The sequence below is a fragment of the Vicugna pacos genome, chromosome 24 (genome assembly GCF_048564905.1).
Source record: "Vicugna pacos chromosome 24, VicPac4, whole genome shotgun sequence".
NCBI lineage: Eukaryota > Metazoa > Chordata > Mammalia > Artiodactyla > Camelidae > Vicugna > Vicugna pacos.
Window position 1 is genome coordinate 11,547,244 of NC_133010.1, and position 21,622 is coordinate 11,568,865.

Genomic DNA, 21,622 nt, shown 5'->3' on the forward strand with positions numbered 1-21,622 from the left:
ATAATAGACTATCTAACAGCAGGCAAGCCCAGTGTTTATAGCTGAGGGCCTGGGTCTTGCTTTGCAATGAGAAGAGTGCTATCTAAAACCTCAACTATGCAAACAAGGCATTGTCTCTGCTTTTTATGGCAAGGAGACAGAAGTGCGGACGCATAGGCGCCTGCTTGCAAAGCAGTTACTAAGCACATTTGTTCTTCTTAAAGTAGACAGGAGGCTGGGGTCTGTTACAATTTGTTAACCCAATCATGGGCTCCCACATTGCTGGAAACTGGATTTTCACCTATTTTGCAATCAAGAATAGGCCATGGGGTCTCTTTCTAAGCAAGTCGGCTTGCCAATACAGTCCTCACTGTGGCTAAAGGATCAGGGTGAGTACTTCACAAAGTACTGTCAGATACTGCCCCACAGTACAGTTCTGGCCGTCTCCCATGTAAATGGCTTGCACTGTTACTAAATGCATTCCTAATTCACCAGCGTGCCCAGAACTCCCCACGCTGTGCTCTCGGTCCTGCTGCTCCCTACGTGGGAAACACTGCGCTCCGTTACGCACCGCTAAGCTTGAGTAGCGAGTTCTGCGGGTACACTACTGACCTTCTCCCGCTCGGCCCTGGCCCCCCACGCTCGCCCTAGCAGTCGGCGGTAGGGTCGATCTCCGCCTGGCACCCTCGCCATGCCTGGGCTCCTTCCCCTACACTCCTCTCCGTAGCGTCTAGAACTGTCACTGTTGGCAGCCAATGGATTCTATTTTTATTTCCTTGATGCTACACTAAGCTCTATCTCTATTTCTTTTTTCCTCTTTCAGTCTCCCGTCAACCGTTTTGGACTCCGGGCTGTTCCCACCAAGTCCCACCCGGAGATGCGCTCTTTCCCGCGGGGCAGCTCACACCGTCCTCCGAACCCAGCGCCGCGCGCCCGCCACAGAGCTGCAGTCCTCCCGGCGGCCTAGAGGGGCGCGCCGCGCCCACTTCCGGCGCGCGCGGCCCGAGGCCGCTCGGCTCCCTGTTTGGGGCGGGTCCTCGCAGCCCCCGGAGCGAAGGGTGAGTGAGGCGGTCCGGCAGCGCGGCCCCGGGTGCTTCCCAAACCACCCCTGTCCGGCCTCGGCCCTCCCCGCCGCTTCGCCTCCGCCTGCCTCGGCCCCGGGCAGAGCCTGCGGCTGTACCGGGTGGCCGCGCCTCCTCGACGCTACCGTCCGCCCGCCCATCCATCCGTACATCCTTTCATGCGTTTGTCCGCTTGCGGGTTCCTCCACCCGCCCTGGTGTCCGCTGACTCGGCAGGCTCTGACGGGGCGCCTCCTGTGTGCCAGGCTGCTAGCAGAGGAGTCAGAGAGGCGCTGATGGGCTCTTCCCTCCCACTTCACGGGCCCAGAGCTCGCTCTTGAGTCCGGGCTCAGCCTTCCTTCTTGGCTTCCCCAGTCTAGGTTAGATTCTTTACCTGTCACTCTCAGAGCACTTTCGCCTCTCTCCCTTGTAGTTCTTACCGCGATTAAATCAGGTAATTTTGTGCGCTTTTTAACACCTGATTCCTACTATTTTTAAGTTCCGTGGTGTGAGTCTTTGATCAGCGCCTAGCACAGTGCCTGCCCGAAGTAGGCACTCAATAAACGTTGTTATTGGTAATGTGCAAAAACACAAGCTCTCTTAGAAAGGGCTCTGGTTGGGGAGGCGGATGTGAAAGGGCAGGTCAGCAGAGTACACATCGAAGCGTATGGACTCTGGAATCAGACCATTTGGTTTCAAAACAGTCCAAACTACATCACTTAGAATCTATGTGACCTGAGACAAATTGCATAACTTCTCTGTTTCTCTTCTGTAAAACAGAAGAATCTAGACTAGGCCGTAGACTGCTGTGAAGGTGAAATGATTGAAGACACTTGTTTTAAGTGCTTGACTTAACTGGTAGACACTGCTTGACTCTATAATAAAAGCTCAATTAGTGTCTTCTGTTACAATTAAGTAAGCAGACAATGCCCATACATTATACTGCAGCCAGCAGGATTGTCCAGAAGTGCCCTGGAGGTTCTTGGGTTGCTTGAACTAAGAGGTGACTGGGACCAGAATCTCATCTCCCAGGCTTCCAGTTCCCTACCTGTGTTCCCTAGGCAGCTCCATAAACAACTGGCACTTAAATCCACACTTCTGGTCCAAAGCAGTTGACTTACGCCCCCCATTGACAAGGCTGCTTTCTCTCATTTACACTATAAGAAGATAAAAGGAGCTCTCCCCTGAAATACCAGTGCCTCTCTCCAGAATTCCCTTCTGTGGGATGTTGGAAGGATAGGGAACCTATGCTCCTTTTCCTCACCCCTGGCTGGTAAGTTTCCCCAGTAAACTTACCGTATAGTATAACTAATGTCTTCTGACATGAAATTTACCTTTTCCTTGCCCCGTGTCTACTGTCTGTTGAGTACCTACTCTGGGCCAAGTGTTTTAAAATGTTAAGTTTCTTATTCAGGTATGGTGAGGCCAACAGGTCAGGAGATGATTGCCATTGAAAAGGTAGTTTGTTACAGTTCCCAGGAGGGCAGGGCATGCCATGTCCCACAGAGCCACGTGGTGAAGCACCAAGGTCAGTCAGGAGGCAAAGTGAGGGGAAAGTGGGCAGGAAGGTGGTTTATGGTGGTTTCTGTGGGAAGAAACAGGTGAGGCAAAGTAAACAGATTTAGGATGAGCTGGTTTGAATAATTTCAGTGAGCTCTGAGGCATAGGGATTGTCCCTAATTGTCTGGCACCTGGCCTAGGGAGTGGTTAGGGCAGGGCCAGGATTACCCTGGCTGTGAAAGCCCCTTACAGGAGGTGAGGGGCAGCGGGGTGGGGTGGGGCAGTTCTGGATTGGTTGGTCTGCATGTGAAAGACATGCTTGCAGGCTACTTTACTGTTTCTTAGATTCTGCTAACCCTGGGAAGGGCTGTCCTTCCAGTATCAGCAAGGCCCCAGATGTCAAAGCATCAGAATAAAAAGACATGCTTAATACACCAGGCACTACTCTAGGTATTTAATGTTATTTCCAGTTCCTATAAGAACACTGCAATGAAAGCATTTATAACTCCATTTTTAGGAGAGGAAATAGAATCTCAGAAAGTTTCAGTGGTCATACAGCTAGTAAGAGGCTACCCTATGATTCCAAATTGTTGGGTTGCTGGACTCCAAGACTGGTGCTCTTCTTGTGAGCTGTTACCTCCCTGCAGTATGAGAAACGGGGACATTTTTCAGACTTGATTAGGCATTTGGCGATGTTGACCACTGCCTGTTTGAAACTCTCCTTTCTTGACTGTAGCGACACTCATTCTTTGGATTCTCATACTTCGGATTGGGTGATGGAGAGAAAGTGGTGAGCCAGAACGTTGATGCAGCTTACAGTCTAATCGTGGAGAAGACAGGTGTTAACCCAGGAGTCCCACGACAGCATGTATACTGACAAAGTGAGAGATGTGCTCTGAGAGGGAAGGAGTGCATTTCTCATGATTCCTTGGCTGGCGCAGGGTTCTCAACCCTGCCTGCACAGCAGAATCACTTGTGGAATATTTTACAAGTATATAACGCCACCCAGGAGGTTCTGACTCAGGCTGGGGTGCCGCCCAGGCATCTGTAAGATGAGATGAGCACAATCAAAGAGAGCCTCTCCGTGTCTAAAGGATTTTCTTCCTGTTTTTGCTTTTGCTTTATTAAAACTGGTTGGAGGAACAAGATGAGATTTGCCATTTGGAAAGGTCACTGTGGTTACACTGTGAATAGACTGTGGATTACTGTGCAGTGTGACAGAAAGGGTAGTTGCTGGAATGCAGATGGCTGTGGCAGAGATGGGGAAGGGCAGATTCTAGAGAGAGGAAATCGAGTCAGTAGGACTTAATTTGCAATAAATACAGGAAAGAGGCGTTAGGGATGCTTCCAGGTTTCTGGCAGTGCAGGGGATGGTGGTTCCTACTTCCTGGGAGGGGACCACTGGGAGGAGAGCAGGTTGGGATGGCAGGAATCATCAAGTGGTCATGGTTGTGCTGAGTTGGAGGTCTTTTTGAGAAATTCAAGAGGAGTTGTGATGGAAGTGAGTCACAATGGGTAAACTAGGCTGGAGCTCAGATGGGAGGTCCAGACTAGCGATGGCTGGTAACGCAAGGTAAGGATGAGATTGCCTGGGAGGGAGTGAGAACACTGGTGGACTTAAGGCTGACCTCTCGAACTCTGATGTAGAGGAGGGTGGACTTGTGAAGGAGATGGAGAAGGAACAGCGACAGTCCTTCGTAATGAGAAACTTCCCTTCAGCCACCCATGGAGAACAAGTTGCTGAGGCACAATATTTATAATAAAAATTAAATCCTATCACAAACATTTTGAAAATAAAGGCAAGATACAAGACACTGACCAGTGACCATTAAGTAAAGAGCACACATCAGTACGATACAGCCTTTGGTAAATGCTGCATACACGATGCACAGGTCTGACGATGTATTGTCGTGGGATTTCTTAAATGTAATTTGTCATAATAATTAAGGAGATGAGTTTAGCACTTTTCAAATATTGCAAAATAAAGAAGAAAAGTACCGCCAGGTTTCTCTGTGTTTAGGTCTGTCCTCTCTCACTGTTCCTTAGCTCGGCCCCAGGCTCTGGCTCAGGGTTTTTACCCCTGGCTGCACATCAGAAGCATTTGTGGCACTTACTGAAACTCCAGCCATGGAGATTCTGATTCAGTAAGTCTGTCCTGAGGTCCAGGCTCGGTAGCTGATTCTGAGCCATGGCAAGGTGACAGTCTGGCCTCTCTGAATCACCTGCAGTTTCCTCGGTTGGCCACATCCTCTCATTCCCACTGTCCTTGCCTGAATGACCTGCTTCTGCATCTTCACGCGCCTCACTCATATCAGACTCCGCTGAGATGTTTCCTCCCAGGCAGGCAGCTCCCCCGGGTCTTGGTGTCTTTCCTTGTACTACTTCGCTTTGCTCCATCCTTGGATTTGTTGCGCTGTGTTTGCCTGTTTGCCTGTCACTTTCCCATACTAAACCAGGAGTCCTTTAAAGACAGACATTTTAATCCTGAGAGTTTGTTCAGGATAATGCGGAGCACATAGCTCAAGTATTTGCTGAGATAATGGGTGAAGGAATCCATTTCTCTCTCCTTTGTGCTGTCTTACAACTTTGTGACTTAAAGTCAAGAATAATTCTTCCTTGTTTGTACCTTCATCCTGGCCGTTCTCCAGGACCTTTTCCTAACGTTTTCACATCATTCTTAATTTATAGTATCAATCAAGATTGTCCTGGGCATTAACCCATTCTGTAATTTTTATAAAAAGCAAGTACTTTAGAGTTGGGCTATCCTAGCCTTGACTTTGCTGTATACCAGTTTGGGATGTTGGGCAAATTACTTAACTTTCAAGAACCTCGGTTTCCTCATCTGTAAAATGGGGGTGATAATACACACCTATTAGTGTTACTTACAAACCCCAATAAAATTGTATTTGTAAAGAGCCTGGCCCGTGATAGATGTTTCCTGAGTGCAAATTCCCTTCCTTGGGGAGACCCTGTGGCTTAATTGAAAGAACTAAACACTCTGGTTCAGAGTACAGCTCTGCTTCTTACTGGCTCCCCTCATGATTCTCAGTAGCCTCGTTTGGAAAATGGGCATAATTATGACTGTCCTAATAGAATTATTAGGGAAATTATAGAAAATTTATGTTAAGTATCTAGCTAGTGCTTGGCATCTGGTAGGTGCTCAGTAAAACGGAGCTTATTCTGAGAAGTAGTAATATACTGGAGTGTTTTCCCTGCTTCCCATGATCTTTCAGCACTATTTATCATCCCTGATGTTGTCCCTCACATTGTTACCAGAGGTTGAATTGTTTTCAGTGATACTTAAATTTTCTATTTCACATCCTGAGAAACTCCTGAATCACCTATAAATGTATCATTTATACGGAAGCTCCCTTTTGGGCAGTTTTCTTTACAGTGCTTCACTCCATGGCAGCTGGTCTTTAAACACCTGAGTTTATATTCTAAGCACATTTTCTTCCCTGTGTAACATCAGCATTTTCCACCTCAGGAGCTCCCTGGAGAGCTGGAATTCAGAAAGGTCTCAGACGCAGACCTCCATCCCATCCCCTCCCTGCTCGACTGGGCAGCCTCTTCAGACCATCTCTGTGCAGAATGGCAGGAAAGTCTGCAGCCTTGACCTACCATGCTCCAAAAGAACAAGAAGGACTCATAATTGTGAAGGTTGAAGAAGAAAATTATGTTTGGGGGCAGCACTTTAGCCTTCAGGGAAAGGCCTGTAGCCGGGAGGCCTTCCGCCAGCAGTTCAGACAGTTCGGTTACTCTGACTGCGTGGGGCCCCGGGAGGCCCTGAGCCGGCTCCGCGAGCTGTGCTGTCAGTGGCTGAGGCCGGAGGTGCACACCAAGGAGCAGATTCTGGAGCTGCTGGTGCTGGAGCAGTTCCTGGCCATGCTGCCTGAGGAGCTGCAGGCCTGGTTTCAGGAGAACCGGCCAGAGAGTGGAGAGGAAGCCGTGGCGATGCTGGAGGAGCTGGAGAAAGAGCTTGATGAGCCACGGCAACAGGTAAGCAGATGTTTTCTTTCCAGTGGGGGGAATGGTTAGGTAATCAGATCTGTTTATTTAATTATTTGTTTAATGGCAGTACTGGGGATTGAACCCAGGACCTTGTGTGTGCTGGGCACGTACTTTACCACTTGAGCTACACCCTCCCTCCGTAAGCAAGTGTTTTCTGTTTGCTTGTTTTACCAATTGCAAGTTGCTGGGGAAGCCGTTCTGAGTGGCCTTGACTCGGCTGCCAGAGAATCGTAACATTTTTGTCTTTCAGGTTATTATTTGTCCACTGGGATTGAGTCAGTAGGGCTTTTTAGTTTCTTGTTTTCTGTCTAATCATCCAAATGAGTTTCTGACTCTGGCTGCCCTGCCCTGTTATTCTAGGGGTTTTCCTCTTGTCTGTTCTCAGAATCATAGTGTTGGTGCTTGATTACTCCTAGGACACGGCTCACGGCCAAGGAACGATCTGGAAGGAAATGACATCTGTGGGAGTGCTGGAGTCACTGAGTATCCAGCTCCAGCCCTTGGAGAACCAGTGTAAGAGTAAGACGCAGGAAGCCCAGGCTTTCTATGAGCGAGGTGAGGAGCCACAGTCCGTTTGGGGTTGAGAACGGAGGGGAGGGCTTAAATCCATGGCGTGGTTCATTTTCTTGACGAGTACACTTGTGGCTTTCATTAGTCTGGTGGAAAGGCCCCCTTGCCTAGAAATATTCTTCCATTGACTCTGCCTAGAATCTACAATTCCAATATAATATCTGATTTGGGGGTTAAGAATTAAGGTCTCTAATAAAATTCTCCAATAATACCCATAATATTCAAAGACCAGTTTTCTGGTTTTTTAATCTTATGGTCCTACTGGCAAGGTAGTCCCTCAGATGGAGATGAATAATGTATCAGAAAGCACATAGTAGCTTGAACAGGGAAAGTTTAATATTAAGAATTATTAACTGTGACAGGGGATTAATTATTGATTGAAAACAATCCTAAAGTATACAGAAATAACACACATAAGGAGTCTCTGGGGTCGAGGCCAAGCGTCCAAGGGAGGAACAGATCTGCAGGAGGGTGCCGCATCCTCCCCTCCCCTGTCAGAGCTGAGACCCAGGGCTTGTTGAAGAGAAACAGCTGGATGGACATGTTCGCCGAAGCGCTGTGCTGGCCAACTTGCTGGGAAACTGTCTTTGGGGTACAGAGAGAAGCCATTCACGGATACAAGGGAAGGGCGTGTGTGTGCTGGGGAGCAGAACTTACCCTCTGGGGTGACAGGAGGTCCCCCGTTGCAGAGGTACCATGACTCAGAACTTGCTGGAAACTTTCGGGGATGGTGCCCCTGAAACTAACCGGAGGTGAGCACTGCTGAGTGCTCACCATGCTGCCGGGACAAAAGCACACCAGAACCAGAAAGAAAAGCCCCTTCCTCCTCCAGTGTCTGTCTGGCGCCCCTGCTGGTAAAGCTCACATCATGCCTGCTGGCCAGGGAGAAATGTTCCAGTATCACAGGCAGGGCACTGAAGGGTGGATGTGAGCTTGACCAAAAGGGCTTTGATGCTGTTACTGGCCAAATCATTCCTATGGGCAGCAGATACATCAGGCTTATTAACTTGTTCTCATTAAACTTTTGTTACACCCAGCTACCCTTCTGATTTTATCTTTACCAAGCAATCTTATTAAATTCCCATGATGCTTAGCTATAATAAGAAAATGCATTAGTCTAGTCTGGTCTGTGTGATGGTTACATAACTCATTAATTGTTATTATGGTTTCATTGTTCAGTTTCACGAGCTTGGCTAATGGGAGTTAACCCCCAGAGGTAAATCTGTTCATTGTATGATGATAAAGTTAGGTTTACGAGGCCACAAGGTCAAGGGCCAGACCTCGGACCTTGGCAATTCAGCAAGGGAATCCATGCATCTATATACCGAGGCCGAGACGCCTTCCCGGCCTTCCCTGACACGTCATTAAAGTGAGCCCACTTAATATCTTCTGCACCGAGCAAGAACTACATTAAAGTGGATTTAAAAAAATCATCTCCTGAAGTCCCCTGCCTTGAAGTAGGTAAATGTCTAAGTCAGTTAGGGTAGCATATTTCTATTTCTTTCTTTTAAGGTCTTGAATAACAGAGACTGCTATAATTTTTTCAAGTCTTTCTTGGGCTTTTCATATTGATATTTATTATGGGCTGAATTATGTCCCCCCACCACAATTTTTTTTTGGGGGGGATCTTGGTTAGGTTTACTTATTTATTTATTCTTATTGGAGGTACTGGGGATTGAACCCAGGACCTTGTGTATGCTAAGCATGCGCTCTACCACCTGAGCTATACTCTGCCCCTGCCCCAAACTTCTGTGTTAAAGCCCTAGCCTCCAGTACCTCAGAATGTGACTGTATTTGAGATTGGGCCTTTAAAGAGGTAAATAAGTTAAAACAGGATTGTTAGGGTGAGCCCTCATCCAGTACGGTTGGTGTCCTTATAAGAAGAGGAGATCGGGACCTAAACAACACAAACTGAGGGACAGCTGTATTAGGATACAGGGGGAAGGTGGCCATCTGCAAGCCAAGGAGAGACAGGCCTCAGACGAAACCAGACCTGCCAACGCTTTGATCTTGGACTTCCAGCCTCCAGAACTGTGAGAAAATAAATTTCTGTTGCTTAAGCCATCCAGTGTTTGGTATTTTGTTATGGCAGGCAGACCAGCAAATTAATATGGTATTAAGCTACTGCTCTGTGTCCATATGAACTACTTCCAGCTTTAATTTCGTTCCATTTTATTTTATTTGTTTAGCAGAGTCCTCACAAAACAACCTCTGCTTGAGGGTAGTGAGTACCCTGCCCTTTGACTTTGTTCTCACTGATGGTTGCACTGCCTCTGATTCCGTCTGTGTTCCATCTCTCTGATCTTCGTAGCTCATTTCTCTGGACATGCTTCAGCGTCTCCATGTTCATTTGAAGTACGGGGATCAAAAAATAAAAGCACTCCAATGAGGATCTGATTAGTTTAAAATGTAGAGTAGATTCATCCCCTGGCTCTTGTTGCACTCTATATCTTTTTATTTGTTTGCCCCTTCACAGTGGCATTAGGTTGTTGACTCAGTGAGCTTATCACCGCAGTGATTATATCTTTCAGCCTTCCTGGGCCTTAGCAAAATTTCCTCATCTTACATTTATGGCTGATCCCTAAGTAGATGGCTTTGAATGGCCTTGACTGGGCTCCTGATAAATCTCATTATGCTGATATCCCTTTAGTCTTGAGGGTCTTAGCTCCGCCTCTGAAGAATTAGTGTGGATCATTTCACATCTTTCTCCTAGGTCCTAATGTTTAAATCATTGGAGGGATCCACCGTGATGGGACTGTAAGAGTCACCATGTCATTTTTACAACCTTACACCTTTGGTTATATAATATATAATATATAATTTCCTGTAGGTTCTTCACTAGCCTAACAGTATGTCTTGCTGGAAGAGCCTGAGATGGAGATTTGAGTGCAGGTGATTTACTGAGGGCATGCTCTTCAGGAGAAATCTGTGATGGAGTGAGAGAGGTAGGGTTAGGAGGGGAAAAGATCAAGCAGTGATGTGGTCCTGGGTAAAACCTGGCCTTGGCTTAATCCATGAGGTGGGGTTTTTGGGGGGATCCCCTAGAGCATAACTGGACTACTGAGTTGTCTCTTCTTGAGGCAGGGACTGGGGGGGCCGGTGAGGATGGAGGTAATTTCCTAGGCCAGGCAGCTTTCATCAGCCAGGGCAACTCTCCAGAGAAGGGGGCAGCTGCAGGTCGTTAGGAGCCAGCGCTCACAGCAGCTGGGGGAAGGAGGCACCATGCTGTAACGGGGATGCGGGGGCAGTGGAGCATCATCTACACAGCATTAAGGCTAGAAGCATACTTGTCAATGAGCAGCTAAAGTCCATGACCCTAGTTAAAAGGGTTTTAGGCCATACAGGTCACTGAACAGGTAGGGAAATAGTCGGGGGAGGGGATTGTCATAGAAAAGAACTCTTCTACAGAGAAACCCATGGCTTATTTCTCCTCCAAAGTGCATCTATAATCTGTACCTATAATCTGAAGATATTAGATTACTTGAGTTATTTCTGTACCAGAATTTCTAAATATTCAAGTAATCATTTCTTACTCTACTTTTAATCTCCCTTTGTCATTTCCAGGAATTACTCCAGTTAACTGTTGATCCTAATATTTTTGTATTAATGTAAATATATAATTGAAAGAATAAAAAATTTTTTGTTACTATTTTTTTAAATTGAAGTATAGTCAGTTACAATGTGTCAATTTCTGGTGTACAGCACAATGTCCCAGTCATGTGTGTATACACACACACACACACACACACACACATATGTTTTCATATTCTTTTTCATTAAATGTTGTTACAAGATACTGAACATAGTTCCCTGTGCTATACAGAAGAAACTTTTTTATATCTATTTTTATATATAGTGGCTAAAATTTGTATATCTCATACTCCCAAATTTATTCCTTTCAACCCTCTTTCCCCTGTAACCATAAGATTGTTTACTGTGTCTGCGAGTCTGTTTCTGTTTTGTAGATGAGTTTAGGGTGTTCTTTTTTTCTTTTTTAGATTCCACATATGAGTGATATCTTATGGTATTTTTCTTTCTGAAAGAATAGGAATCTTAATGTTTTCCTAATCAATTCATCTAAGATCACGGTTTTCTCTGATCTCATAATTTGACTTCATGTAGTTACAGACTTTGAAGAGGTATTTTAAATCCTATAAATTACATTGCTGTTCTGATTTCCACAGCCCTAATTTTGTCCCTGCATGATTTTATTACCACTTTATACCATTTACAATTTATACTCTTTATATGTTGACCTATTTACTACTTTCAGAAAATTTCTCATTAGTGGTGAAGTCGGAGACTTCATTAGTGGTGCTTATGATTCTTCTACCTGTATTATGTATTATGTATTATGTTTTGGTTCATAAATTGTCCCCTTTGAACGAGCACAGCCTGGAAACTTGAACTTCTATCTAAGACCCAGGAACAGTGTGAACGTTAGTGTTCTGTCCTAAGAGGTGGTGCTGTCCATCTGGGATTTCTGGTAGGGAGTGAGGACAAGGGAAGCTGGCTAGCCCTCTCCTTTGGTCAAGTAATCATTGTGAGACTTTATTGTGTGTTTGAAGTGTTGTGAGCTCTAAGAATATCAGAAAGAAGTAGTTCTTTTCATATAAAAACTAACTTTTCCAAAGCTAAATAAAAAGGGTTTTTAAATTATTTTTTGTCTCAGTGCAACTACAGCCCTGCTTCCTTCCAGCAGGGAAGGCAGATGACCTAGAGGGAAACTGCAAGCCTTGATGTTCAGCATCTCTGCTTGAATCCTGACTCTACCAGTGATTAATTCTGTGGCCTTATGCAGCCTCTCTGAGCCTCAGTTTCCTGATCTGTAAAATGCATTAAAGTTTAGAGGACTTTGGGGAGGATGGAAGTAACTTTTGCAGTTTCACAGCTTTTCTCCACTCAAAATAATTCATTATCTCGGCCATTATCTAGTAGTTTCCTGTTCTAAGTTACTAGAAATCTAGAAATGAGAGGGGCAAGTTGTATGAGAGCTGAAGGTTTGTCACCAGCCAGTCACATCTGCCTCTTGTTTCCATCCATTTTCTTTGACCATTTATACATAAAAAAGAGCATATAAGACTCCCACCTGACCCCAGATGAGCCAGGAACTCACAGCATTCCTTTTCTTGCACTCTGCATGTCTTATTCTATTGGCTTATAATCATTTGATCAACTTAGAACCTGCCAGAATCTGTGATTACCTTTGCACCACTTATCTCTGTCCAGTTCTAACCCCTAGAGCATTTTCTAATTGTATCTTCTGCTCTCCTGTTTTTCTAGAAGCACTACCAAGTCAAAACTCTTAGACACTTTTTTTTTTTTAGTGGAGGTGCTGGTGATTGAACCCAGGACCTACTGCACGTTAAGCACACAGCTCTACCGTTGAGCTATATCCCTACTCCCATCTTTCTTTATTCTAATTACTCCTTAATGCCTCTTCCTTTCCCCTCATTATCTAAAACCTCATCTTCTCCTCTAACCCAAGATTATCTCCTGGCTAACTGGTCTCTCACTGCTACCCCTGTTGATCACCATCGCCCTTAACTAATGCCTTTCCGTGTTCACCATCCCCCCTTTCCAATGCTGACTCTCATTGTGTTTGAATTACTCTTGAGGTGCCGCCTGTCGCTGCTTCAGGCCACTTCTCTAAATTCTAGACAGGGAAGCTAGTTTTTTAAGACTTTTCCTCCTACTAGGTAAATAGCTATTTCATTTGGTTTCTTTTCTATTCCTGCTCTACTTGGTTCTTTTCTTCCAATGAGGGGAGCAAATGATACTTGCATTTTCTATTCGCATTTTTAGATGGCAAGCTGGTGGCAGACAGAGTATTGACAGCAAAGCAAGAAAGTATTGAATGTGAATGTGTGGCCTCGGCAGCCATGAGAGCCCCAGGGAGACTCCCTGGAGAAGGTCCTTCAGGACAGGTAGTTGAAGAGGCTTTGGGAGGTCTGGACAACTTTGAGAAGCCAAGAGGAAGTGCTGTGGGGAATAGAATGAGTCGGCGTCCTTCTCAGGGAAGACATTTCAGTCTGGCAAGCTTCAACAAGAAGGTCTCCACAGAAGAGCCACTGCAAGGTAATGAAAGTGAAGGGGGTCTCAGTCTGAACTCAAACGTTGTAACGCAACCGAGAATTCATACGGCGGGAAAGCTCTATGAGTGCTTTGACTGTGGGAAAGCCTTTTGCCAGAGCTCCAAGCTGATTAGACATCAGAGAATTCATACTGGAGAGAGACCTTACGCCTGTAAAGAATGCGACAAAGCCTTTAGTCTGAGCTCGGACCTCGTTAGACATCAGAGGATTCACAGTGGTGAAAAACCCTATGAGTGTTGTGAATGTGGAAGAGCTTTCAGGGGCAGCTCAGAGCTCATCAGGCATCGCAGAATTCACACTGGAGAGAAACCTTATGAATGTGGCGAATGTGGGAGAGCCTTCAGCCGGAGCTCAGCCCTTATTCAGCATAGGAAAATTCACACTGGAGACAAAGGCTATGAATGTATCGAATGTGGTAAGGCTTTTGGTAGAAGCTCTATCCTTATTGAACATCAAAGAATTCACACTGGAGAGAAACCTTATGAATGTAATGAATGTGGGAAGTCCTTCAATCAGAGCTCTGCCCTCACCCAGCACCAGAGAATCCACACTGGGGAAAAGCCTTATGAATGTAGTGAATGTGGGAAAACATTTAGGCATAGATCAGGACTGATGCAGCATCAGAGAACTCACACCAGAGTTTAACTCTGTGGATAATTGTTGTACAATTGTGAAATTCTAGGAATTCACTTCATGGGTGAGATTCCACAGAAGATGGAGGTTTCCTGAGAGCAGAATTCCTGTCCTTCCACTGCAGTTAAGTATTGTAGATCCACACAAAGATGCCTATTGAAGTGTTGCGATTCACAGTGAATCCAGGATTGCGGACAAGATCCTGCCTTGTCTGATGGTCTAAGAGGGGATGCCTCCGGTGGCAAGGAGCCCGTCCTGTGCCTTTGGCAGGTGGAGGCACGTGCTGGGAGTTATTCTGTTCTCTGAAATGTTGACTCGTGAGGTTGTGAAGTGTTGAATGATGCCCTGGATCAGTTTAGTAGTATCTGGGGAATGGTAGCTCATTCCACTGCCTTGCTCTTTCTCTCCTCCGCCCTGAGCTTCCTGCTGAGGTCAGCTGAGGTCTACTTATTTACTTAGCGTGTGCTGCGTGCCCACCATTGAGGCAGGCCTGGCTGCTGCCGTCCCAGAGTTAAGTGATTGCAGTGAAATGTGATCAGTGCTTTGGTAGGATAAATCCAGGATTCTGTTGACATGCATGGCAGGGGTATCTAACCTGGTCCATGAGTCACTAAAGGCTTCCTGAATGAGATGAAATCTCAGTTGAGACATAAAAGGTGGGTAGAAGTTGGCGGATCAAGGCAAGAAGGAAGAGAAGACTGTTCCAGGTGGAGGTTAGAGCACATGCAGTGACATGAGGAGAGGATCTGGAGATGTCCCTTCACCTGGATTCTTCTCTCGCCAGAATTTGTTCTCGTAGCCCCTGGTCCAGAAACCAGGACAAGTGTTGGTTCCTCTCTTTCTGTGTCACTGAGCTGGGTAGCCTGTCTCAGACCCAGAGTGACCTGAGAGTCCTGGAAGTACTCAGGGGAATTAGTGTAATGGAAGGCTGCTGTGTTGTATGGAAAAAGGCATGTTTGTCCACTAAGGAAAGATTACATGTTGGAGGCTAGAGGGACAGTGGGGACTGGAGTGTTTGTGTCCCATGGCCCTGGAGCCCAGGAACTGGGAAGCTGACAGGAACACAGGGATGGGAGGTCTGCCTTCTGAGGCTCCACTATTCCTCACTCCGTGTTCCCTCCCCTTGTCACCAGGCTCACAGATGCTAAGCTACCTGAAGTCAATGAATATTTGCTGAATTATCCCCTCAGCTTCCTCAAAACCCTGCTTCTCTGCTAATTCTTATTTTGGCAGTTTTAATTAACCCACAGTTAACTGCTGAGGGCAGTTAATACCGAAGAGAAAGTCTGAGTCATCTTCTAAGATGTGCTGATTTCCTGTCCTGATACTGTCACTCGTGAAGAAGTGGTGGTCAAGACGCTGTTGTGGGTGACAGAGGCGGCGCAACTGGGGGACAGCCTTTGTGTCCAAAGGTTATGGGATGTTTATGGAGCGAGGTCAATCAGCAGTTTAAAAAGATCCTTCAAAGGGACAGAGTTGCCTTTCCTATAGGTGGCAATCAAATGAGTTCATGTTTTTAATATCATTTAATAGTTTTTTTCCTGATTGTGAATTAACTGTAAATGTTGACAGTACAGAAAATGAGACAGTATAAATCGCCCATGATCCCGCCATCCGTAGAAACATTGTGGACATTTTTGGAGTACTTCTATTAGCTTCTCCCCCCAGTCCTAATATTTTTTGGGGTAGAAATCTTATTTGGTAAATAATTGCTAGTAACTGATTTTAACCTTTATACTTTTGAATATATATTTCAATTGTTTAGTATTAGAATGTAATGCAAAATGTCTTATAATAAAATTTAAGTTTTAAGTTTTGCATTGAAATTATTCATTCAGGAATAGGGAGCACACAAACACACTTGGAGAGGTGCTGGGGGTAGGGGGAGAGTTGTGGGAAGAAGCCAGCGAACTGGTGTTCTTAGCTTTTACTCCCTGGGCCAAAGCGTGTCTGGACATGACAGCTAAGTCCCTGAGGCTGCAGTTCACCAACTTCGTGAAATCACAGAATTGAGGGGACTTCTGGGGCTGCACTGTGGTTGGAAGAACGTGGGGATGAGATCAGGGAGCTTCTATAAACACACAGGCATTCTGTGTCCACCAGAATCAGGACGCTTTGCTTTGGGAGTTGAGAGAATGCCACGGCCTTCCCCTCCCCTCTCAGCAGCGCCTACAGAGAAACACAGGTGCAGAAAAAACCCATGACCCCTTAGAGCTGTGATCCTTTGCACCTGCCAACAAGACAGCTGTGAACAGTAATGTTACCAAGTAGCAAGGTCTGGTTCTGGCCCATCCGGAAGCAGGGGTTGGGTCTGCCTACTGGCTCACCCTTCCCCTCCCTTCGGCAGACACACTCTCCAGGTCAGTTCCTTCTGAATGGGGAAGGACGGGCCGTCCTTGCCCGGAGGGTTCACTTTGTGGGGCAGGAGCAGCAAAGCTGTTCCCAGGGGAGCTTGGGGAGACCAAGGGCAGACTTGTTTCAATGTCCAGTCCTTTGAGCTGGACAGTGTTCACTGTGGCCTGCGGAAGTGAGGAGGGAGGACGGGAAAGATAGCAAGCTGTTATTAAGCACTTTGCCTGAATTCCACCTCTTTTTAAGTCCGTGAATCTGGGCAGAACCCATTTAAGGTGAACACTGGACTGCTTCTGTACCAAAAGAAACAAGAGAGCTCTGAGCAGAGAAGCAAGGGATGGCTTACTTTTCCCGCAGCAAGGCTGGGAAGGAAAAACACAATGACCTTTGACATCTGCCTTATGTTGGCCCCCGTTTCATAAACGTAGAACGTTGAAGCTTTAACTGCAAAGAGATCATCTACTTCAGCTCCTCTCAACTGAGTTGTGAGGGGACTTGCTTGTGGCTGCAGAAGTCATAGAAAAGCACGAATGTGAACAAGTCTCCACTTCAAGGCTACTGCTTTTCTCATCTATAAATCTTCATGCAAACAGCTCACACATGTGCACAGATTTATAACTTGCAGGGTTTTTTTGTACACTAGTGATGGGTATTGTCATTTATCAGTGAGGAAGTCCCAGAGCAGTTACTGAGTTAGCTAACCTCCTAGGACACGGAAGCCACAAAGCTGCTATGGAAAGCACAAGCTTTTCTTACCTCTCAACTATCCTGGGTTTTCATTCTGTTTCTTTTTTCTAACTTTATAAGTTTTAGATATTTATGTAGGAAAATTTGGAAGACCAAAACACAAATGTAAGTCACATATAAACTTCTCACCCAGGCATAACCAGTATAGCATGTTGAGATGATATATTTCCAACATTTTTAATGCATAAATGTTTTTACATGAACCATATTGTATATGTCATTTTTATTTAAGCTATGAACGCATTGTCATTTTAATATTAATTAACATCACTTTCAACAGCTTTCAAGACTTTGTATACATTCGTGATGGTTTCTGAAGTATACATTTCCAGGTAGAATTTTAAAGTCAAAAGGCAATGCTTTAGGCTGCTGGTATTAATTGCCAGAGACAGCATCTATTCACATCAGAGTCCCAATTTCCCTGAATCTCTGTTGATTTTGTGAGGGGGGGGGAAACCTGACATCTCAACTCTTGCTTTAATATACATTTTTAATTCCACCAAGGCTAACATTTATCGTCCATTGGCATTTATTCTTTTGTGATCTGCCTTTGTAAGCACCCTTGTTTTCCTACTGGGACTTTTTCATGGGAAGATAGGACAGAGAAGTGGCTCCACAGACACGTTCTGGACTCCTGCTGCCAGGGTTCAAAGTCTGACCTTACTTACCTCTTTGTAGCTCTATGCCCTTGAGTAAGCCGTGGCCCTAAGCCTTCATTTCCTCATCTGCAAAATGTGGCTGCCTGAGAAGTAATACATATATACAAAGCCCTTTGCAAGTGCCTATTACTTATCAATATCTGTTAAGAACTCTATACTCTCTCTTTTGTAATAATCACTGTATCAATTCCTACTTAACCCTGTCCTGTCCTTTTCAGTTTGTTTGTCTTCCTCTGTGGAAGAGGAGTATGAGTTGAAGAGTTTTATCATGCTATTTCGTTACACTTCATGTCCCTTTCTTTTTTCATTCTCCTTCCAAGCATGGACATTTAGCCCTCCCGCCACGCTTACTGGCCAGTACAGGCTCATCTGTGTGCCCCAAGAGGGGCATGACCTATATCCTTATGAAAACTCTTCTGTTCCTATGCACAGGATTCTAGATTCCCAAAGATCCGTACTTCCGGTAAGGTGTGTTACAACTGTGATCTATTAGTTACTTTAAACAACAAATCTCTGTTGCTGACTAACCTCTACACCTTTCTGCTCTGCATTGAGAAGCACCAGTCTGGATACTTTTTTTGCTGGGTCCATCAGAAGAGGGCAGTCTCTGGAAGGACCACGACTGTCACTGTCACTTCCCTTCAGCATTGTCTTTAACAAAATTCACAAGACTGTGAAATTCTGCGGACATAACTCAAAACTGAACACGTGTGGTGCCTGGAAAGTAACAGACCAGCAGTGGACACATTTTTTAGCCCCTGAGCCCAGGGGAGTGCACCAGGAACTGTTGGGGCACAGCCCCAGAAACCAATACGGCAGCCACCGCAGCTTCTGACCCACAGCCCTGGGAGCTAGGAGGAAGCGGACAGCAGCTCTGATCAAGTCTTAAGAACCAAGGCAGTCCTTAAGTCTGGGAGAGAGATTTGGAGCTCTATGACTCTTAACCTCTAGCCTGGGCTTCTTCTGGCTCCCCTACCCCCACCCCGATGGAAGGTGGAGTCTAGCCTCCAGGTTGGACAAGGAAACGACACATTAACCCTTTCCCTGGGGTCACACAAACCAAGACAAAGCTGATCACCACCCTGTGTTCCAAGGTCTCCAGGTGTTGCCTATTAACAAGTCTCCACTGGCTCCTGTTTTACTTCAGGGCAGGGTAGTAAACAGAGATCTGGCTGCATCCACGCTTCCCTTACAGATAAAAATCCACTTCAGAAGGAACTCAACAGGGATGTTCCACGCAAAGCAGTCTTTTCCCTCTAGTTTCTCAGACATGCCATATTCTCCTCCTGGCCTGTTTACCTCCCTGGCTAACTCCTACCCATCCTTTAGATAATTTTTCTCAGAAGCCTCCCCTTACCCAAGGTTGGGTCAGGTACTCCTTAATGTCACGTGATCATACCAGTGTCACTGCCTGTTTGCTTTGTCCATTAAACTGTAAAGACTATCTTATATTCCACTGTGTCCCTAGTGCCTGGCATAGAGCAGCCACTCAAAAAGGAACAGTTGGGTAAACTAATCTGTACTCTTTCTTTTCGCTGTCTCACTTCTGGCTTGCCCTGGGCCCCACAAATCAGCAGGTGCAGTGAGAGCCTGGGCTGCTGTGCCCTCTTCATGACATTCTCATGGCAAATGAGGCCTCAGGGTTACATCCCCATCTTTCGTACCTCCTGAGTATCCCTGATGGTAAGAGGAAAGCTGGAAGCAATGATCCTTTCATCTGAGGTTCTGATTAGTCACAGGAAAGCCTTCAGGGGACAATGCACATCAGCACTGGGAAGTGCTGTACAAAGTCAGACTGACTCAAGATCTAGTACTTTACCATCACCTTCCTGAGTCTTACCCTAAAGTAAATTAAACCCTCTCGACTAACAAAAGTATTTACAGTACTCATTGCATTCACAAGTCACTTTACAGTGTGGACTCTCTGATGGCGCAGAAGGACTGATCTGTGTCTGAACGCCTTCCCGCAGTCGTTACATATATAAGCTTCATCCCCAGAATGGATTCTCTGGTGCTGGACCAGGGCTGAGCTCCTTTTGAAGGTTTTGCCACATTCATTACACTGGTAAGGTTCCTCTCCACTGTGAATTCTCTGATGTCTGATGAGGTTCGAGCTCAAACTGAAGGCTTTTCCGCACTCATTACACTCATAGGGTTTCTCTCCACTATGTATTCTCTGATGGGTTATCAGCTCTGAGCTCTGCCTGAAAGCTTTTCCACACTCGTTACATTCGTAAGGTCTTTCTCCTGTGTGAATTCGCTGGTGTCTGATAAGCTTTGAGCTTTGGCTAAAGGTTTTCCCACACTCATTACACTCGTAGGGCTTCTCACCGGTGTGGATTCTTTGATGTATAATGAGATAGGAACTTTGACTGAATGCTTTGCCACATTCGTTACATTTACAGGCTTTCTCCCCCGTGTGGATTTTCCGATGTCTGATGAGGGCTGAGCTCTGGTTGAAGGCCTTCCCACACTCACTACATTCATACGCTTTCTCGCCACTATGAATTCTCTGATGAATAATAAGGTATGACCTCAAACTAAAGGCCTTCCCGCACTGGTTACATTTATAGGGCTTTTCTCCAGTGTGGATTCTCTGATGCTGTGTCAGAGAGGAATGCTGCTTGAAGCTGTGCCCGCACACCTCACACCTGTGAGGTCTCTCTTCTGTAGGAACTTTCTGATACGTCATCGAGTTTGCACTCAGGATCAAGCTTCTCTGAGGCTCGTGATGGTCTCTGTTTCCTAGAGATTTGTGGGTGAAGATGACTTGACTAAAAGTGCCCCCTTGGGAAGGGGATCTTCTCAGTCTCTCCCCGGTGGCACTGGCTTGCTGCCACCCTAAACTGCTTTCGTGTTCACCGACTCCTCCAAATGCAGGTTCCTGGGAAAGTCTTTGCGATTTCTCTCCTGGAACGTGCTTCTTTGGCACGGATTCCTTAATCTCACAATCTGAAATGATAATAGCAAAAAACAATCTGTTATTTCTCCAGTCCCTCTCAATACTCACTTTCAGTGTGAGAGAAAGCGGATGCTTCTGTGCAGAGATACAGCCATCTGCATGTATCTTTTCACCTCCTCCTTTCTAATACGGAAGACTACATCTGCAGTTTGAAATGTGTCCTTTCCTGCCTCCTCTGAGACTTCGGCTGATCAGCTAATTACCTACTGTTCCTTTCCTAATATTTTCAACTTCTTTCCCTGCTGATTCCTCTTCCTCAACATTCAAATAAATTCAAATCTTTCCCATCTCTTCAAATCCAGCCCCTTGCCTGCACATCTCCCTCACGCAACCTCATGCCCATTCAGAGTAAAGCTTCTTGAAAGGGTTGCCTGGACTCATCCCCATACTGTAATCTGGTTTGTCCTACCTGTGGGCCCGCCACGTAGGACTATCATTAAAATCAACCACCTTCATAGCTGCTTAATCCAACGGGTACTTTCTGGATCTTACTTACTGGCCTCTTTACAGCACTGACTCTGGGGACCACACCTTCCTTCTAGAGATATTCTCTTCCAAATACATTAGCCTGATTTCTGTGGCTGTTCCAACTTAGATTCAAGGTCAATCACTCAAACATGAGTTCCTCTGGGTTCTGTTCTGAGCTCTCATGTATCCTCTACCTCCTACGCTTCAGTCACTACTTACTAATGTCTAAGCTAATGTCTCCCCAGATCCCCAATTCTACCCCAGTTCCATTAAGCTCTGGATGCTCATAGCCAATGCTAACTGGCCATGTTACTTGTAAATGTCTGAAAGCACCAAAATGTCCCAAACTAAACACATCTCATATGTATTTTTTTCCCTTATGTTTTCCCATTTATACGAATAGCACCACCATTAACCAAGCTGTTCAAGACTGAAACCTGAGTATCACCCTCAACTCCTCTCCCTCAGGCTCCAATTTTTTTTAAATTGAAGTATAGTTTCAGGTGTACAGCAAAATGATTCAATTATACACACATACATCTTTTCCAGTTTGTTTTCTATGTCTGTGGGTCTATTTTTCTTTTGT

General features: G+C 45.6%; 2 protein-coding genes across 3 annotated transcripts in view; one reads left to right on the forward strand and one right to left on the reverse strand.

The window, feature by feature from the left end:
- The window catches only part of ZNF397 (zinc finger protein 397), a 44,781-nt gene that overhangs the window by 18,542 nt on the left and 4,617 nt on the right, over positions 1-21,622 (reverse strand). Inside the window, exon 4 of one of the 2 annotated variants that reach the window (XM_072949015.1) lies at positions 19,518-20,558. In XM_072949015.1, the coding sequence (XP_072805116.1) occupies positions 19,518-20,558 (1,041 nt within the window). Of the gene's footprint in view, positions 1-1,159; positions 1,366-19,517; positions 20,559-21,622 lie in introns of those variants that run through there. The other variant, XM_072949013.1, reaches the window with a different exon arrangement.
- ZSCAN30 (zinc finger and SCAN domain containing 30) lies at positions 718-15,660 on the forward strand. The gene is made up of 4 exons (XM_072949016.1): positions 718-1,037; positions 6,027-6,538; positions 6,967-7,105; positions 12,926-15,660. Exons 2-4 carry the CDS (start codon positions 6,131-6,133, stop codon positions 13,858-13,860), a joined length of 1,482 nt encoding a protein of 493 aa, XP_072805117.1. The 5' UTR covers positions 718-1,037; positions 6,027-6,130; the 3' UTR covers positions 13,861-15,660.

Bases quoted from the DNA above. Each gene is read 5' to 3' on its own strand.
- ZSCAN30 (XM_072949016.1), top strand. From the start codon at position 6,131: ATGGCAGGAAAGTCTGCAGCCTTGACCTACCATGCTCCAAAAGAACAA. The intron at 6,539-6,966 runs GTAAGCAGATGT...GATTACTCCTAG, and splicing joins TTGATGAGCCACGGCAACAG to GACACGGCTCACGGCCAAGG. The intron at 7,106-12,925 runs GTGAGGAGCCAC...TCGCATTTTTAG, and splicing joins CCAGGCTTTCTATGAGCGAG to ATGGCAAGCTGGTGGCAGAC.